Genomic DNA, 16,554 nt, shown 5'->3' on the forward strand with positions numbered 1-16,554 from the left:
GTTCGGAAAATACATGTTAAAATAATCACAAAGCATCCAGCTTAATGAAGGATGTCATTAATAACTGATAATGAGGTACACGTATCAGCCATTCTCAGCCATTTATGATAAAACTCTTTCTACCATCCTGGTCAGACACGAGGATAAGGAAAGAGGTGACTGGGACCCCTGAGAGTCAAGACTCACACAGTGTCATGACAGTGGAGCCGGGTGGAGTGTCCTCCCAGGAGCCCGCCAGGAGATGGCCCTGGCCCAGAGACTGGCGGAGGACCCACGAAGGCATCCAGTGGCTTCCCTTCTGCCTGGGGTGGCTCTGCACCACATCGCTGCTCTGACTTCCATCTTTCTAGTGAAATTTCTAAAGTTCCTTCCGGTTCTAAAACTCCATGATCCACGAAGCAAAATTCAAAACACAAAATCCCAGCAAAGGGACTTCAAGGATATCACCCCTCTGATAAAGTACTCTGGCACTAACTAGCTCCTTTAACTTTGAACTGCCACACTCATGCCTTCATACACAGGGGTCTTGCTGCCCATGCACAGCAAATGAGCATTCCTCGGCCTGCAAAATCTTTTGACAACTTCCTTCTGCATTTGGATACATAAAATTGTGACTATCCAAAGGAATCATATGGCTTAGTTTTTCCAACTTTCATGACACAGTTCACTAAACGATGAGCTTCCTGAGGGCTGGGACCGTGTCTTTGTCATATCTGCATTCCTAGCCCCTGCTGCTTCAGGTCTGTGGGAAGATGAAGTGGGCACATGAGACAATACTCTGCCTCAGAGTAAGTACAACTCTCCCCTTACTGGTGAATCACCCTGCAGTGGCTAGGGAGGCACCTTCCATCCCCAAATGGACTAAATCACACCTTGAGCAGAATAAATTCAACTATTCAGAACAAAAATCAAACGTAGTATCCATAACCTTTCCAGGATCAAAAAAGGGTTAGGGCTGGGGAGACACCATTCCACCTGCTGCTCTATGAACTGGTGACCTTGGTCAAGGTACTTAGAAACTCTGAGCCTATTTCTTCATCTACAAAACGAGGAACGTAATACTGCAGCTCTTACAGGCTGAGGTTGAGGCGAGCAGGATCGCTGGGCTCAGGGATGAACGTCTGGAGGGATCCTCGGGTTTGGAAGCCTGAGTACGTTCGTCCCCCCTCTGCCGGCGCAGCTAACATAGTTTGTTTATCTCAGATTGGCAGCGCCTCGCCCCATCACGGCAGGATTTTGTAATCCCTCCAGGCCAAATTGCAACAACTTGCTTGACTTGGGCCACCAAGGAGACCCAGGGAGGGCAGGGTCCCAGAGCCTGTCACCTGAGAAGTCTGAGTCAATGTGACCACACCTGACCTGCCCCAGGGCCTAGCTCGCAGCTCACCTCCCAGTGGGGAGCCCTAAGCCCTCCTGGGACTCTGGTGTCTTCAGGATGACCTGGCCACACCTTCCTGTGCCGCACCCTGGAGCTGGTCAGCCACGAGCACGAGCACAGAAGAAGTGGTTCGGGAGCCCCGGTGACAGGGAGCACTGCGAGGGCGGGGACGCCAGCGCCTTCCCACGTCTGGGGCCTCCACTTTGTATAGGCAGCACTTACTCTCATTTCTCCTCTTGTGCTTGGAGGAGGAGAGGAAATGCATTGCGGGCTTTCTGTCAGGTGTTTCGCCGGGTCCTTTTTCCCTTTAATCCTACCGCCACCACTTGAGGAAGGGAGTCTTGAAAATGGGGCCCTGGGAGGGGGTCATCTGAGCTCCCAGTGGCAGGGTGACAGTCACAAGGAAGGCCTACAGGCGGAGTGCGCAGGAATTCACAGTTGAGCCCTCAGGCTGGGCGAGGAGGTCTCACACACACGGGTTCTCGTGTGGAGAATCAGAAGGGTCTCCAAGTGGGGCCGGGGCCACAGCCGTGCAGCCCTGGTTAGGCATCTTGGTCTTGGGATACACTTCAGGCCTTCGGTTCATTTGCTCCTACATTTAAAGGTCCGCCTGCACCTGCTGTGTGCAAGGCATTGTCCTGGGTGCTCTAGGGATACAAAGAGTAACTTCACCTTCAGAGGCCCTCGACCTGCATGGGGAAAATGATACATCCCAAAGTTCTACTACAGGGTAGACCCTGAGTCAGAAAGCGCTATGAAAATTCGGAAGAAGGAGAGATTGCTTCTGGGGGCTGATGAGAAAAGGCTGGAGAAGCTGTTGATGGCATCGAAGGCAGGCCTGGAAGGCCAGTAGGTGAAGAAGACAGGCCAGCAGGAGAGAGGGGGCGGTGATAGAGAAGAGCCCGTCATGGGCAATAGCAAGAGACTGCAGGCCGGGGTGGGGGACCCTCGAGGCACTGGATGCAAGGGTCTGGGAGGGTGTATTACAGAGCGAACTGGAAGAATGGAAAGGAGAGCCAGGCCACGAGCCAGGCCGAGGGGGCAGGAGGGAGGGAGCGCTAAGCTGTGAGCCCCGTGGGGCGATGACTCACCTAGGACACTGACGGTGGTCACTTAATCAGGTTGAATTATTACAAACAACCACAGATGCTAAAGCCAGAGGGTTGAGAACATGGGGTACATGCAGCACTAACAGGGTACGGAAGGTGGCCTGGGAAGGGTGAACCAGAGTTCCTTCCAGACCCACTGAATTTGAGGGGCCCTCGGGATGGCTGGCTGGAGATGCCGGATGAAAACATCACCTGGCTTGAGACTGACTGGTGAGGGACAGAGACACAGCGCTAAGACTCATCCAGAAATGAGCAGAAATGTCAGCCATGAATACATATGTACAGGGAATGGAGAGAGAGAGAACAGAGTGCGGCCGAAACCTTCAAAGACCTCCTGTCTCCTTCTCATGCTTAGTTGACAGTAGTAAGAGGAAGGGCTGAGGGGTATTCGCGAAAGGACACTCAGGAAGGGAGTTCTAGGGAGTCTAGGAGAAGGCGGAAGACGGAGACAGCCTGGAATGAAGCCCCTCGCGGGGGAAAGCCACGAGGACGAGGGAGAAGGGGATGCTTCCACCAGCTAAGGTGCTGGACGTCGCCCCTGGAGTTCTCACACCCTCATTTCCCCAAGTTCTGAAGGCTGGAGTTGGGGTTTGCCTTCAGCCGTTTTCCATTTCCTTAACAAATGCCTGTCAATAGCTGTTTGTTCCATCTATGTTCAAAGGGTGTCCTGGTTGCTAGGTGATGTGAGGCTACCTGAAGGCCACCCCTCCTAGAACTTCCACACCTGGTTCCCTCAGCCGATGTGCTGGTAGCAGGAGGGATGAGGGGGGACGGGAGGATGAGAGAGAGAAGCTGGGGTCTATCTTTCTCACACTCCCCACTTACGCAAAACACATTTTTAGTTTACTCTATATGGAGGAATGTGCACATAACTCTGCTTATTTATCACAGACTTAGAAATCTTGTTAATAAGGGAGATTTTAGTAGAAAGTCATTCCTCAGGTTCAAGTCAAATGAGTGAGCACAGAATGTCTCACAGCTAACCACCCAACTTAACACCCGCACAAAAGCTGAAGGAGATGCAACACCATCTAGCCCTTGTAGTCCGGGTATGTCCCACAGAGAGCGTCCCAGGGCACAGCGGCCCATTCTCAATGGCACAAGTTGGTAGGTCTTGAGGGTGGGTAGACCCTGTAGTGGATCTGTTTCCCCGTCCTGAATTGGCCTGGGCTCAGCCTGAAGTTGCAGCTCAGTAAATGTTTTTAGAACAAATAAATGTCTTTCAGCAACCATGTACTTTGCTCTAAGGAAACACAATATAGGAAATACCAACAGAAAATTTGAGATGTAACTAATTACTACAAAATTCTTCCTTTGGTCAAATAATTCACTGTAGTTTTCCTTAAAAGTTGACTGCTAATGCTTATATAAATAAGTTCAGCACAGGTGGGAGGAAAGCACCCGGTGGGCATGTGTGCATTAGCCCACGCCCTGCAGACAGCCACAGGGCCTCAGCAACCGGAACGTGCCCCTGCTCCCAGCTACCCTTCCCTGCAAGCGCCTCTCTCGGCATCCCCTGCCCTGTTCCCATGGGCTTTGTGCATGTCATTTGAGTGTATTCAGTGTCTCCTAACTGGAGAGCATACTTTCATGCAAGGAGTCTAGTCATCCCCTTTTTAGGACATACTAATTTGCTCACTAATAACTGAGCACTATAAAATCAGATATCAGAGCACCGATCTGACCTCCCCAGCCTTGCAAGCCAGCGCAACAGGCTCCAAACTGCAGTGGCTGCAGAACCCGAAAGACAAACAGGGTGACGGTGGGGAAGTTCTTACTCAAATCTAAGTACGGCGCTGCTGGCTAGTCCAGAGGCTGAGATCGCTCGGGCAGACGGTGCTGAAACATTTCTTTGATGGTGTTCCTAAAAAAAAAAAAAAACAAAACAGGTCCCGGCTTGCTCCTGCCAGGGTCAGCCAGCAGGTGAGGAGAGAAGCAGAGACAGGCACTGTGGTATAGAACAAATGCTCGTTTTGCTTTCATCTTTCAGAAGGATCAGTATTTTCTACAAATTGGAAGAAATTCTGTCTTTGCTTTGTAGACTGGCAAACAGGCCTTATGAAGCTGAGTTACTTAAACAATTTCCCACCAACCTCTTGACCACATTGGAAGGGAAAACTCATCAAGAATTTCTAACATGCGGTGTTAGAAAGCATTTTTGACAGTTCGTATCAACAATACTAACTCAAGTTAACTGTAAAACTCTTCACAGTTTTCCAGCTGCTTTCAAATATATTCTCATTTAAAAGTAACAATGGCATGTGAAGAGCATCAGCCATAGAAAATCTTGCTAAAGACAGGTGATGTCACAAGGGTGAGAACTAAATAAAAAAGTGCGGGTGTGTGGCCAGGGCAGAGAGGAGACTAGAGCATTGCTGGTTCCCTGGGAGCAGCATAAACTTAGTGATAAAAATCCAAAGAGGTCCTTTTATAAAGCAGAGTTTATCTGTAGAAGGGGATAAACAATAACGGTTATCTTACTGGGTTGTCTGAAGACTAAACGAGTTGATTTATTTAAAGTGCTTGGAACAGGGCTGGGCACATAAAACAGCATATAGTAATAATTATTTTCTATTACAATTAACAGAAAACAAAAGAAGGGCACCACAAGACAACATTTAAGAACCTCTTCATGGGACAAATCTTTTCCTGGGAACCTACTTTCCCTCTTAAAACTGAAGGATGCCAAGAAAAGCACTGATGACTACAGAATTAATACATTTTCACCGAGTGAAATAAATTAAGGCAAAAAATAGGGCTCATACGTTAACAATTTTTAAAATATCATGCCTATGAAATGCAAGTGTCCAGAGAGCATACGTTTCATTGTTCTAAATTCCACTTTGATTCAGAAAACTAAGTGGCCTGAAAAGGAGACACTTGGGAAAAATGAAAGCTGAGCATTTCTAGAGAAAATACTCTGTGTTATTCAAAGCAAATGGTCACGATGTCTGCTCTTTGCTGAGCGTGTACCTTTTTCTCAGGCTACCCACTCGATTATTAAAATCATTCAGTTCTTTCTGCGGCCCTTTAAAATAATAATCGCCACAGTCTACAGGTGCTCTCCATGAGAGTCACACTTCAACAGTCTCGCGATGCGACTGCCTTGGGTTCCGAACTCGGAGAGCGCCCCTGAGCACCTCCCTCCTCTGGTCTTCCCACCACCCACTTCACCCCACCTGGCCGAGATGCAGCTCCCTGCTCCCTAAATGCCCATTTGTTTCTTCCTCCTGCATACAATTCAGCATATCCTCCTGGCTCTCATTTTTATTGGCAAATGAAGTTAAAAGTAAATGAAAAGGCAAAAAACCCTACCCCAGTCTATATATATATAAATAAAGATAATTCTCCTTAGGTTTCATACATACCCACTTCCTTCTGAAACTCTAGTTTCTTTCTGGAACTCCCTTCTGGAACTCTAGTTCTTTTGGAACTCTAGTTTCATATACAAGATAGGACAAGCACAGATAACTTGGGCATGTGCCCTCTGTGAAGAAAAGTGACTTTAAAAATCTTTGTTGCTTTATTAGACTGGACCTTGCCTGGGATTCTAAACTCTGAGGGCCACAATAAACTCAGAAACTAGAACTCAGGCTCTGAATTCATAAGAATTTTCTCTGTGGGGTGTGTGCGTGTGTATCCTTGTAAACAACTAGCACCATTCAGAATTCTTAGGAGACTAAAATCAAACATTCTTCATATATTTTCTCAGTTTTAAGAAACTTGGGGCCATGCTTCATATCTAATGTGTGACCACAAGGGTTAAAATCCAGGGCAAAAGCTCATCAGGTTGTAGTGAGTTTTCGTTACTGTTACCCAGGAGCATCTATAAATCAGGTGGAAGGCAGCACACGACCCGCCCTTGTACCACATCCTCAGAGTTCCCGAAAGGTCTGCAGGACCGGGAGCAGAGAGCCAGCAAGGGGTAAGAGAAAACTGGGAACTGAAAATCTGGGGGGAGAGCAAGGAAGAGGGAGTAAAAGGGGGAAAGGATGAAAAAGAAAAGAAGGGAGAGGTCAAGAGAACAAAGACAGCAGAAGAGAGGAAACCACAGTGCTGGACCTCTAAGTCTTAAACATGCGCTTTCTTTTGCATTCTGTGTCCCAAAGGGGGTGTGAAGGTGTCTGCAGTTTTCCAGGGAAACCCGCATGGGGAGAGTTTAACCTGCACACAGGGAGACACACCAGGGTGTGGCAGAGGCAGCATAAACACAGGAGGTGACACCATTTGCTGTGAGCAGGACTGAAGGTATCTTTTACTCTTTATGTGATATTTATACTTTTAGGAACTTTCACAAGGCAGTCCCAATCTAGATGAAATTAATTTCATAACCTTAGAGTCTCAGTTTTTTTTTAACTTCCTGAGGATCTCCTGATGGTTACCGTTAGGGAGGAGTCCACTCTAGGGCATCTGTCCTTGAGGACACCTAATGGAAATATATCCGACCACCGACTCTCGCTGAGGAACCGCAAGAGGGCTCCTGTGAGAGCTGGGAAGTTAAACTGCCCCCACCGTCAGCTCACCTCTTAAACTCCTCAAAATACATGGCTGCCACTGCTTAGTGGAAAAGACGGCATTAAAACAATTTCCCCATCAAAACCAAACCAAACCAGACCAAAACAACTCTCTGATTTGGGAATGTAATGATATAAAACCAACTTGGCAGAAACATATGGTTGGCTATAGAACAAAAAGAGCTATCTGAATGCAAACTACTGCCTCTTAATCCTTTAATTAGACTGAGTCCTTCAGAAGGAAGCACAGTTCACTGTCACTGAAAGAAATCAAGAGCAAATACAGACTGTGAGAGACCTACACACACATGCGAGGGCACATAATGATGTATTCACATGAAGGGGAATAAATACGGTGGACTCAGAGTCTAAAAAAGAAATTTATTTGTTTCTGAGAGCCATGATTTGGGACACTAAGAAGTTCTGGGAATCTGATTTGGGAAAGCGTGAGGGCGAGATGCAGCAGGGCCGGGCGTGTCAGAGGCTGTGCACGGCTCCCGGGGTGAACCGGCTCTGACGTCGGGCCAGGGAGTTTGCCCCAGCAGCGCCCTGACAGCTGAGGAGCCGGGAGGCCCTGGCTCCAGAGAATTTATTTGGAACCTTTCTTCTTTTTCCTCTTCTTTTTCACTGGTGTTTCATCTAGCGTACCATCCTCTGCTGTCTCAGCTTGCTTCTGTCCCCTTTTCTTTTCTTTCCTTTTTCTGGGCTTCGAGGGAGCGTCCCGGTCATCGAGTGGCCCCACGCAACCCTCTCCATCCTCAGAAGCAGCACCAGAATTCTCGTCCCAACGGGGGTCTCCCAGCTGCCACTCAACTTGGTCTCCCTTCTTCTTGGCCTTGGGGTGGGTGCAATTTTCCACATTTTTATCTTTCGCCTCTTTCTTTCTTTTCTTCCCTGCTTTCCTTTCCACTGGGGTCTCTGAAGCCTCTGGCCCCACGGCCGTGCCCTGCGCCTTACTCTTGCGCTCCGCCATGCGCCTGGCAAAGTACTCGCGGATGGTGAAGGCACTGGTGGTCATGGGGGAGATGTCAGTCCCCTCTGCAGCGTCAGGACTGGGGTGGTCCTGAGGTGGGGAAAAGAGTAACACCGGTTATGCATCAGCTAATTACTCACCACCACCCGGAGCCCCGCGCCCTCGGCAGCCCGGAGACCACGTGGCTGGGGGGCCGGGCTTCCCCTGGACTCCTCGCCGGCCGTCGGGTAGAGCTGAGCTGCAAGGTGTGGAATGAGATGGCCACGCGCACCAGCTGAGGGCCGTATGGGGTGGGAGGCCAGGGAGTCGGAGGCTAACTTCACAAGGTAGATGGTGAGTCACCTGGACGTCATTCTGACAGAACGGCTCCTTGGCAACAACCTTATAAATGGCAACTAAGTTCCTAGAGTCTCCATCAGAAACAAGGACCCTAAAAGCCCGGAGCTCTGGGGTGTCGTCAGACACCTACTTGGTCTCGCTGTGGATACACAGGCCTTTGCGCCCTGACCCACAAGCTCAGACGCCATGCGTATATGGGAGCCCCTGCTAAACCAGGAGCCATGTGCCAGCCTCGACCCTGGTGTGTCCAGAGCGTGGCCCTCTGGCAGCCGCTCGAGAGAGGAGGCACCAGGGCTGGAAGGGCCCGTGTGCCCCCCTCCTCCCGGAAGGAACAGGAGAGCTGGGGTGCCCTCTGCCCTCAGCTGGGGGTGGGAGACATGAGACGCCCCCCCCTACACTGCCGTGAACTAGACACCCATGGCTGTGTCCGTCTGCTTCTAAATGGAGGAATTACTCACTCATAACCGCCGGGATTAAGTGTGGTTTACATTTTAATTTTACATAAATACACTCAGTTGTAAGGCTTGAGAAGAGAAAAAGAATCCTAACTTAATAGGCTGGGATAAAAAATCAAATGCTGGTATCACACCATATAGGTTGTGGCTGGCTGGCAGTAAGGAGATGAAAACGTGTGAGTGAAAAAGGAAGCACCTTCAAAAGGAAACATATAAGGACTGTGCTTTAAGTAAGGTCAGTGTCTGGAATAATTCTGCCCACAGTCTTTTAAAATAATCAAGCCCTTAAACAAGTACACTAAACTTAGGTTTTCATAATTACCTGGCTTCCCCCTTCACATTCACTTACTCGCACAGGACGAGATGGGTGGTCCGACCCTTTCATGGGGTGGGAAAACAGTTTTCTGAATAAATCAGTTTCCAAATCAGGAGTCTGCAAATTATTCTGAACTGGGCGGGCAAAGCTCTGCTTGTGCAGCTAACTTTATTACAACCACACATATAACTGGACCATGTATTTTCTTGTTACTGCAGCACTCGAAACCCAGCTCAGTGGGATCAAAGTAGCCTCCCGTCTGAAATTTCGGGTGAATCAATATTATATCAGTGGGCAATTGGGCTCTGAATGGCCGCTGACCCAGAGAGCTCTCCCCAAAGGGTACCTTACCAACAACATCACAGCTTATCCAATCAGCACAAACCTTATTTTACTCAGGGCTAAAAACACAAAATCACGTAGTCAGTTTCTTAATTTTCAAAAGGTAAAATGCAGAACATGTGGAATAAACCAAATGAGCTTTTTAAATGTTATCTATCAATATTCAATTTTGGCTGGAATCCCATGAGGTAATTTTGAGAAAAATTTAAAAATAGCTGCCACAGGAGCCAAAAAAACAAGGTCACTTTGTCTTTTTGTTCCTCAAATGTTGAAAAAGAGCTGAAATTTTGCACAGCAGGATGAAAAACCTTCTCAAGGCTCTCCTGATCCCAGCCAATCCCCGCCTGATGGACGAGAAAGGTCTTGCCTTCCATTTAGTAACGGCGCACAGCCACACACGGCAAGTCTCCATGAAGGAGGCCTGTTCACATAAAATAGGTCTCACTTAGCTTCTCAGTATGAAAGGAGTTTGTCTTACGTGGGCCAACTCCTCTGGAGTGTATCTGTGTCTTAGGAACTCAAATCCGAGTCATATCCTATGGCTCCTTACCTTGTTCACCTGTTTATTACCTTCTGAATTCCTGCTTTTAACAGTTAAATCACAGGAACTAATTACTGGTATTAATCACACTTTTAATTACTAGAAAATACAAGATCATTTTTGAGTCACTTGTTGAACTCTGCGGGCCTTTCTAATCCTAGAAAATAACTCTGCTCGTAATCAAGTCCTCTGGTGATAAGGATTTTAATAATCATGGGCCACTGCACACCAAGCTCAGCGGGGCGTGGAGACAAGCCACAGAGGTGCCAGCACCCAAGGAAAGTGGAGGCAAAACAATGACTTGCAGGGGAGAGTGGTGGGCAGCCTCCCACACTCCAGGAATGTACCTGTTTTGAAAACCATGGAAACAAAGGAGGAATAGGTTGCAGACCTGACTGCTGTAGAAGCAAAGCCCGGGTCTCATATTTCATGACTTTATAAATCATAAACCCAGTTTTACTACAGTGATTACAATCCCTGTTTCTATATTCTCAGTGAATTGCCCAAATAAAGAGGATTCTCTTTATTATTCTCAGAAGAACGTTGTTAGTAACTCTTGGGGCAGGGAAACACAGCAGCTTGGATAGAGAATTTAGAGAGGTGTTTGGGGCAGATGCACCATAAGCATAAAATCTACCAGTTATGATAAGCATACAGTCCAGGACGAGGTTTCAAAGGCACAACGCTTTAGCTCACCAGCCTTTCTCATGTCACTGCCGATCTTAAGTGACAAGAAGACTGAAGCCTTTTGAGTTCCACGTTGAGACACAGGCTGCAACAGTAATCCTTCAATGAACTTTCTCATGGAAAGAAAAAGCAGACACCCAGAGCTCAAGGGTAATGGACTTAGCAACGGGGTCACTAGCTCTGAGAACTACTGCTTGTGATGAACAAACGCACGCTTCCACCCCAGCCCGTGTCGTCAGCTTGTGCTGGATTAGTCTGTGAAGAGTTAAGAAAGCTTGGCAAGTGAGTAGCTTGAAAGAACACTTGCATCTTCCCTAAACTTTCCGGCAGGACAGCTCTGACAAACACAAGTTATGGCTTGACGTCTCCTGGGAGGCAGAAATGGCGCCCGTCCACTTAGGACAGTGATAAATTCAGGTATGAAGCCATTTCATGACCCGTCAAGATAGGGGCAGTGCTGAGGTGAGGGGGTACCCGGACATGTGAGCATGAAACCCTTCGCAACAGAGGGAGCCGAAGGCGCTGCCGCGGTCGCCCGCGACGCTCTTCCAGATCCTTCATACACAGCTGTGTGCGTCACTCCCTTAAAGATCAAGTGCAGAGCTGCCTCCTTCAAGAAGCTGGTCCCCTGTGAACAACCTCGCTTGTTTACTACTGTGACTAGCAATTGGTTACTTCTACTTCCTGGTTTTGTATAATTTGTTTTCTAAGCATCTTCCCCAGGAATTTTTAAGTTCCTTGAGGGCAGAAATCATTCCTATTTCATTTGTGTTCAGCACAGCCTCTAATGAAGAACAAACACATGGTAAGCGCTCCAGGAAAGCACAAAAGGCACCAACCCCAGGCAGACCCAGGCTGGGAAGCACTCCCACTCCCCCACTGAACCAGAAGCTTTGTATTTGTCAGCACAGATTCCCCTGCATGCCAGGCGGGGCTCATGACTAGAAGGGGCTTGGAAGGGTGGCAAGCAAAGAGAGAACCAGCATTTTGCAGTGGACAGTCTTCCCACCCAGATGAAACCACACCCTTCTAATCAGATGCCACCTTGCCTCACAGTGCAAATCGCTTCGCTAACTTCTGCAGGTGCACCCCAGTGTCTTTTAGTGTGATCAGCCCATCACTCCCTGTGGCCCTGAGCGATGCACAGCTCAGCAAACGATCCATACATGTCTCTTCTGGTCTGTTATTCCACATGTTATCATGTCACCTTCTGGAAGATTAGGTAAATCGGAAAAATGAGGTGCTGTGTTTTATGGAACTATCACATGCACGATGTGGGGCGGGCTGAACATCAGCAATAAAATAACATGCATGGGTTGACTGTTCTTGCCATCAAAAGAAGAGGCTGGAAAGCAAGAGCGTTCTAGAGTACATCTGAGGCAAAGTCAGGAGATCATTCTGAGAAGAAAAACAGGTGGATCAAGTTCCACGAGAAGCCCCCGGCAGCAGGTTGTTAAGGTGCAGCCTACATGTTATCTTGAGCTGATCACACAACCTGGGAAGCTGTGCATTCCCGGGAGTCATCAAAATGGTTTGCCTCCAGAGGTTAAGCAAGGAGTGATCAACATGCTGGTCATAAACCAGGGATTGTGTGACTATGTCAGCATTTCTTCTCTTGCTTTCTATGGCACCTTTTTGGTTTCCACATGATTGAAAACACTGTTTCACTGACAATGAGCTATTTTTGCACTCACAAGAAGTCTACTCAGGGGTAAAATCTGGTGTTTTTTTCAAGATATCATTCACTCACTCACATCTGGAGTTAGGATAAACACACAAAGTCTCAGAAATAACCAGCCTCATGGAATCTGCCTGGGAAACACAATCACTTGCAGGATTAGCAAGCATCACAAGAGTTAAAAACAAATACAAGACTCCACTGACTGACGGGAAGTTTTGATTTGAAGAGGGGTTAAAAATAAAAAATACAACAACAGAACTAGAATTACACAGCAACTCTTAACTTTATGTGAGTGTGTACATGTGTACAGTGTGTGAATGCTCATGCAAACAGGTTCTAGGAACCCAGGACCTGTGCAGGGGTTCCAGGAGGGCTCTCTCTAGAACACGGCTGGCAAAGTATGCCCCGAGGGCCATATCCGGCTGCTGCCGATCTTCGATCTTCGTATACCTCACAAGCTAAGAATGGTTTTTACATTTTAAATGGGGGGAGGGAGGGGGGGAGAATCAAAGGAAGACTATTTCATGACATATGAAAACTACATGAATTTCAAATATCAGTGTCCATAAATAAAGTTTTGAATTTCATCAGTAAAAAAAATTTGTTTTCTCTCTAGTATATAAGTAAACAGATGCTATGTAAATATTTGCTGAATGAATAAATTTATTATGAAATATAATCTGCTTTTTGGAAATGTTAGATGCATGTGAAGTATACACACACACACACACACACACACACACACACACACACCGAGTTGGTTAGAGGGCTCTGGGTTTTGATGAAGTTCTCAATCTCAGTCTCTTGTTAACTTACTGAATTATGCTAGTGAGGGGTAGAGAGGGCTGCCATCTGCCGTTTGACTTCTGGCAGACATGGACGAAGTTTGCTTACGAAGTGATCTGACATCAAAGACAACTCCCAACCCACTGCAAGCAGGCAGATACCTCCCTAACGTTAGGCGTTAGAACCCTGCCTGGAATTTACAGACCCAGATAAATGAACTGGACATCTCAGAGAAGATAATGGGGAACTGGAAGGGACAGAATAGCTTGCTTTTCCCTGGACAACAGCAAAGAAATACAAATAATGCCAAATTCCTCGTAGGAAGGCCAATGCTAACAAAGCTGTTCATTTTCTTTTCTCCACTTGCCTCATCAGCCGCTCAAATTACCACTCATTACGAAAAGCCAACATAAACATGTTTTAAAAGGATGGTTCTCCATGGCAACAACCTCTCTCAAGCAACTGACATCAGAGCTACTGACAAGAGTCATACAGCCTCTGGGGAAAGAGAGGGAAAAGAAAAAAGGAGCAGGTTTCCTGCCTCCCTCAACGGTCTTAAGGCCTGGAAAGTTGCAGTGATCCATGTGACAACATTTCACAACACATTGGCCGTTACAAGATAAACGAGGCTCCTCCAAAGCTAGAAATGATCAATGTGACACAGGTACCAATTTCTTTGATTGAAGCCTAAAAATAATCCAAACTGGCTATCGTTTATGATTCTAGGTCAACTGGTTCTGTTCCCTGCTCTCTGGAGACAGGACAAAAAGCTTTTATAAGTAGTTGAAGGCTAATGCCTGAGCCTCCAAAAGCAGAAGCAGAGGCTGACGAAGGGCCTGTCTCTTCCACCTTTACTCCACTGACTTGAAAATCACTTAGGAATCATTAACAACTCAAATTTAGGCTCCTTATTACAGAAAGCATAGCATCTTTTGAAGATTTTAGAGAACCTACTATTCTGAAACAAGGAATAGACTATGAATAGTTATTTGGAATAGTCAAGATTACTAAGAAGAGAAAGGTAAATTAATTCAGGTGAATGAAGTTATTAATAAAGTCCTCTCCCTCAGCTCCTGTATACTATATGGGATTAATCGTTATATAGACCTCTTTTTAATTGACCAGAAACTAAAGTAACAAATACTTTAAAAATACTTCTAGGAGTAAATTTGGTAGGGCAAAATAATTCTATGTTTAAAGGATATTTAAGTTAGTAAGAGTAATTAGATAAAATCCTGAAATCACTGAGTCGTGTAATAAAAGTAAATTATACAAAAAAAAATAAGATCTTGAGGAGGCTGAGGTCCAAAGCTGTGGCCATCCAGTCCTTCATAAACATCCACTGAGCAGCTACAGCAGCTACTGTTTACTTGACCAGGGCCGGGGCCCAGACAGGAGCTCCCATCTGGGGGAGACACACAGTTAAAAAAAAAAAAAAAAATTATAAAAAGGTCTGGGTAGATCTCATGTAAGTGTTCTTGCCACAATAAAATTAAAAAAAAAAAAAAACATCAGGAGAATTTATTTTTTAGAATAGACAGAAACTAAACAAGAAAACCAACTACAATACAACTCCATTCAACAAAACCTCTAACCAATTAAACTGAGATTACAATTCCAAACAGTTCATAAAAATTAAACATTACTACTGCTATTAAATACATAATTCTTCTCATATATTATCATATATATTTAAATATATCATCTCTTAGTTTCATGCAAGCTGTAATTTTATTTTATAAGCAAGAAACATATTAAGGAAAAAGAACAAGTAATATTGCCTCCTTACCTGCTCAGAATCCAAAAAAGTTCCTTAAAGCAAGACCTGCCTCTTGTTTGCAGCCCATAACTGGCTCAACCTCTGTGGAGATTCAATGCCCTGCATCACAGTGCTTCCCAAACTACCAGGGGTGAAGGGCCAATTATTTTTCTTTTTAAAATCTCCGATCTATTGTGGGCCAAGATTTTTGTTAAAAAAAAAAAAAATTAGAAAACAAAATTTCAAAAAGACATATAAAACACAAGTTCCAATTTCTAAAAATTAATCACACTACTATAAAAGTGTCTAAATGCTTACTCTCAATTTCCGTCCTGTCACGGGCTGGCCTGTGGACGATACTTTGAGTGGCACTGGTATAAAATACTCAAAGGAAAGAAAGAAAGGTGCTAAGTTCAGTGTAGTAGAAGTGGCCATGACCTGGGTGTCAAGAAATCTGACTCACATCTGAGAGAATGTGTGATCTTGGACAAGTCACTGTACTCTCTGGGCCTCGAAGCAAATCGTTTGCAAAACAAGGAAGGAGGGCTACTCAGTGACTTTTTTCAAACATGGTTTTAGCAGTGCGTGCCTTTCTCCAGACGAAATCTTAAACAGAAGGCCAATGTGTAACACACCAGGGGAACAGTGGTTGAGGTGGCGTTGGGGGAACCCAAAGCTCATGTCCTGACCCTCCTCTCCCTTTGTAAGGCCCCCGAGGCATCTTTGACGAACTCGCAGGGCTTTACGGAATACAGTTTGAAAAGCAACAGTTATGTTGTTAAGGTTCATTATAATTCTAACATTCATTGTAGCCTAGATAATTTCACAGCACTCAGTAACAGGAGACTAAGAAACTTGCAAGAATAAAACTGGACCTTTACTATTATATAATAAGCACAATTCTTAAGGTGTCATTAACTTTTGGAATTCCAACAATTGGCTGTTTGTGAGCATTGGCCAGTGACCAATGTCTTCCAAAAATGGTAACAAAGTATCAAGCCTGGTCTCTTCTATACTGCAAAGTTTTACGTTGCAAACTGGAGGATCCAGATGACTGAGGATGAAGTGAGGTTGACTGACTCTTCTGGGTCTACCTGGTGAGGCTCCAAGGAGGACCCAGAGGGGAGATGGTAACGCCTACACCCATGTCACCGGTGTCCCTACCACGGTCACTCCAGACTATAGCATAAGAAGCAAAGTATCACCTCACCAGCCACCAGCTGCACTAAAACCCAAAGGAAGGTTCCTCTTCATCTTATTTTCATTACATCACAGGATGAAAATCTGGGAGAGAATGTTATTTCTGCTTTCCTGCCACAACAGAGGGACAGAAGGAAAAATGAACCAATATTTCACTCTTCTCCTCCAACACTGGGCCATCTGGGCATCAATTTTTTATTATCACAAAAGCTCTTAAAACCATTTGCTTGATCTGTCAACAAAAAGCCAAATCTAATCCTTCGGGCCAAACCTACAAAAAGTCTAACCAAACAAAACAGCCCAGTGACTTAACAGCTCTGGTTGTTTTGGTAGCCCTTGCCCTCAGCCCTTGCTTCTTTTTCTTTTCTTCTGCTCTTTTAATTCGTGTCTTATTATGAAGTTATGTTTGTTGATCTAGAAGACAACATACATTTTTACTGGTACTAAAACAACCTTCAAAAAAGCAGTGAGCCA

General features: G+C 45.9%; 1 protein-coding gene across 3 annotated transcripts in view; it reads right to left on the bottom strand.

Annotated features, from left to right (window-relative positions):
• Positions 1 to 7,362: 7,362 nt before the first annotated feature.
• Positions 7,363 to 16,554, bottom strand: part of PINX1 (PIN2 (TERF1) interacting telomerase inhibitor 1) — a 77,312-nt gene continuing 68,120 nt past the window's right edge. For all 3 annotated transcript variants that reach the window (XM_061200760.1, XM_061200759.1, XM_061200761.1), the window contains one exon: positions 7,363 to 8,064. In XM_061200760.1, coding sequence (XP_061056743.1) covers positions 7,591 to 8,064 — 474 coding nt within the window. In that variant the 3' untranslated portion in view covers positions 7,363 to 7,590. The remainder of the gene's footprint in view (positions 8,065 to 16,554) is intronic.

This window comes from Eubalaena glacialis, chromosome 9 (genome assembly GCF_028564815.1).
Source record: "Eubalaena glacialis isolate mEubGla1 chromosome 9, mEubGla1.1.hap2.+ XY, whole genome shotgun sequence".
NCBI lineage: Eukaryota > Metazoa > Chordata > Mammalia > Artiodactyla > Balaenidae > Eubalaena > Eubalaena glacialis.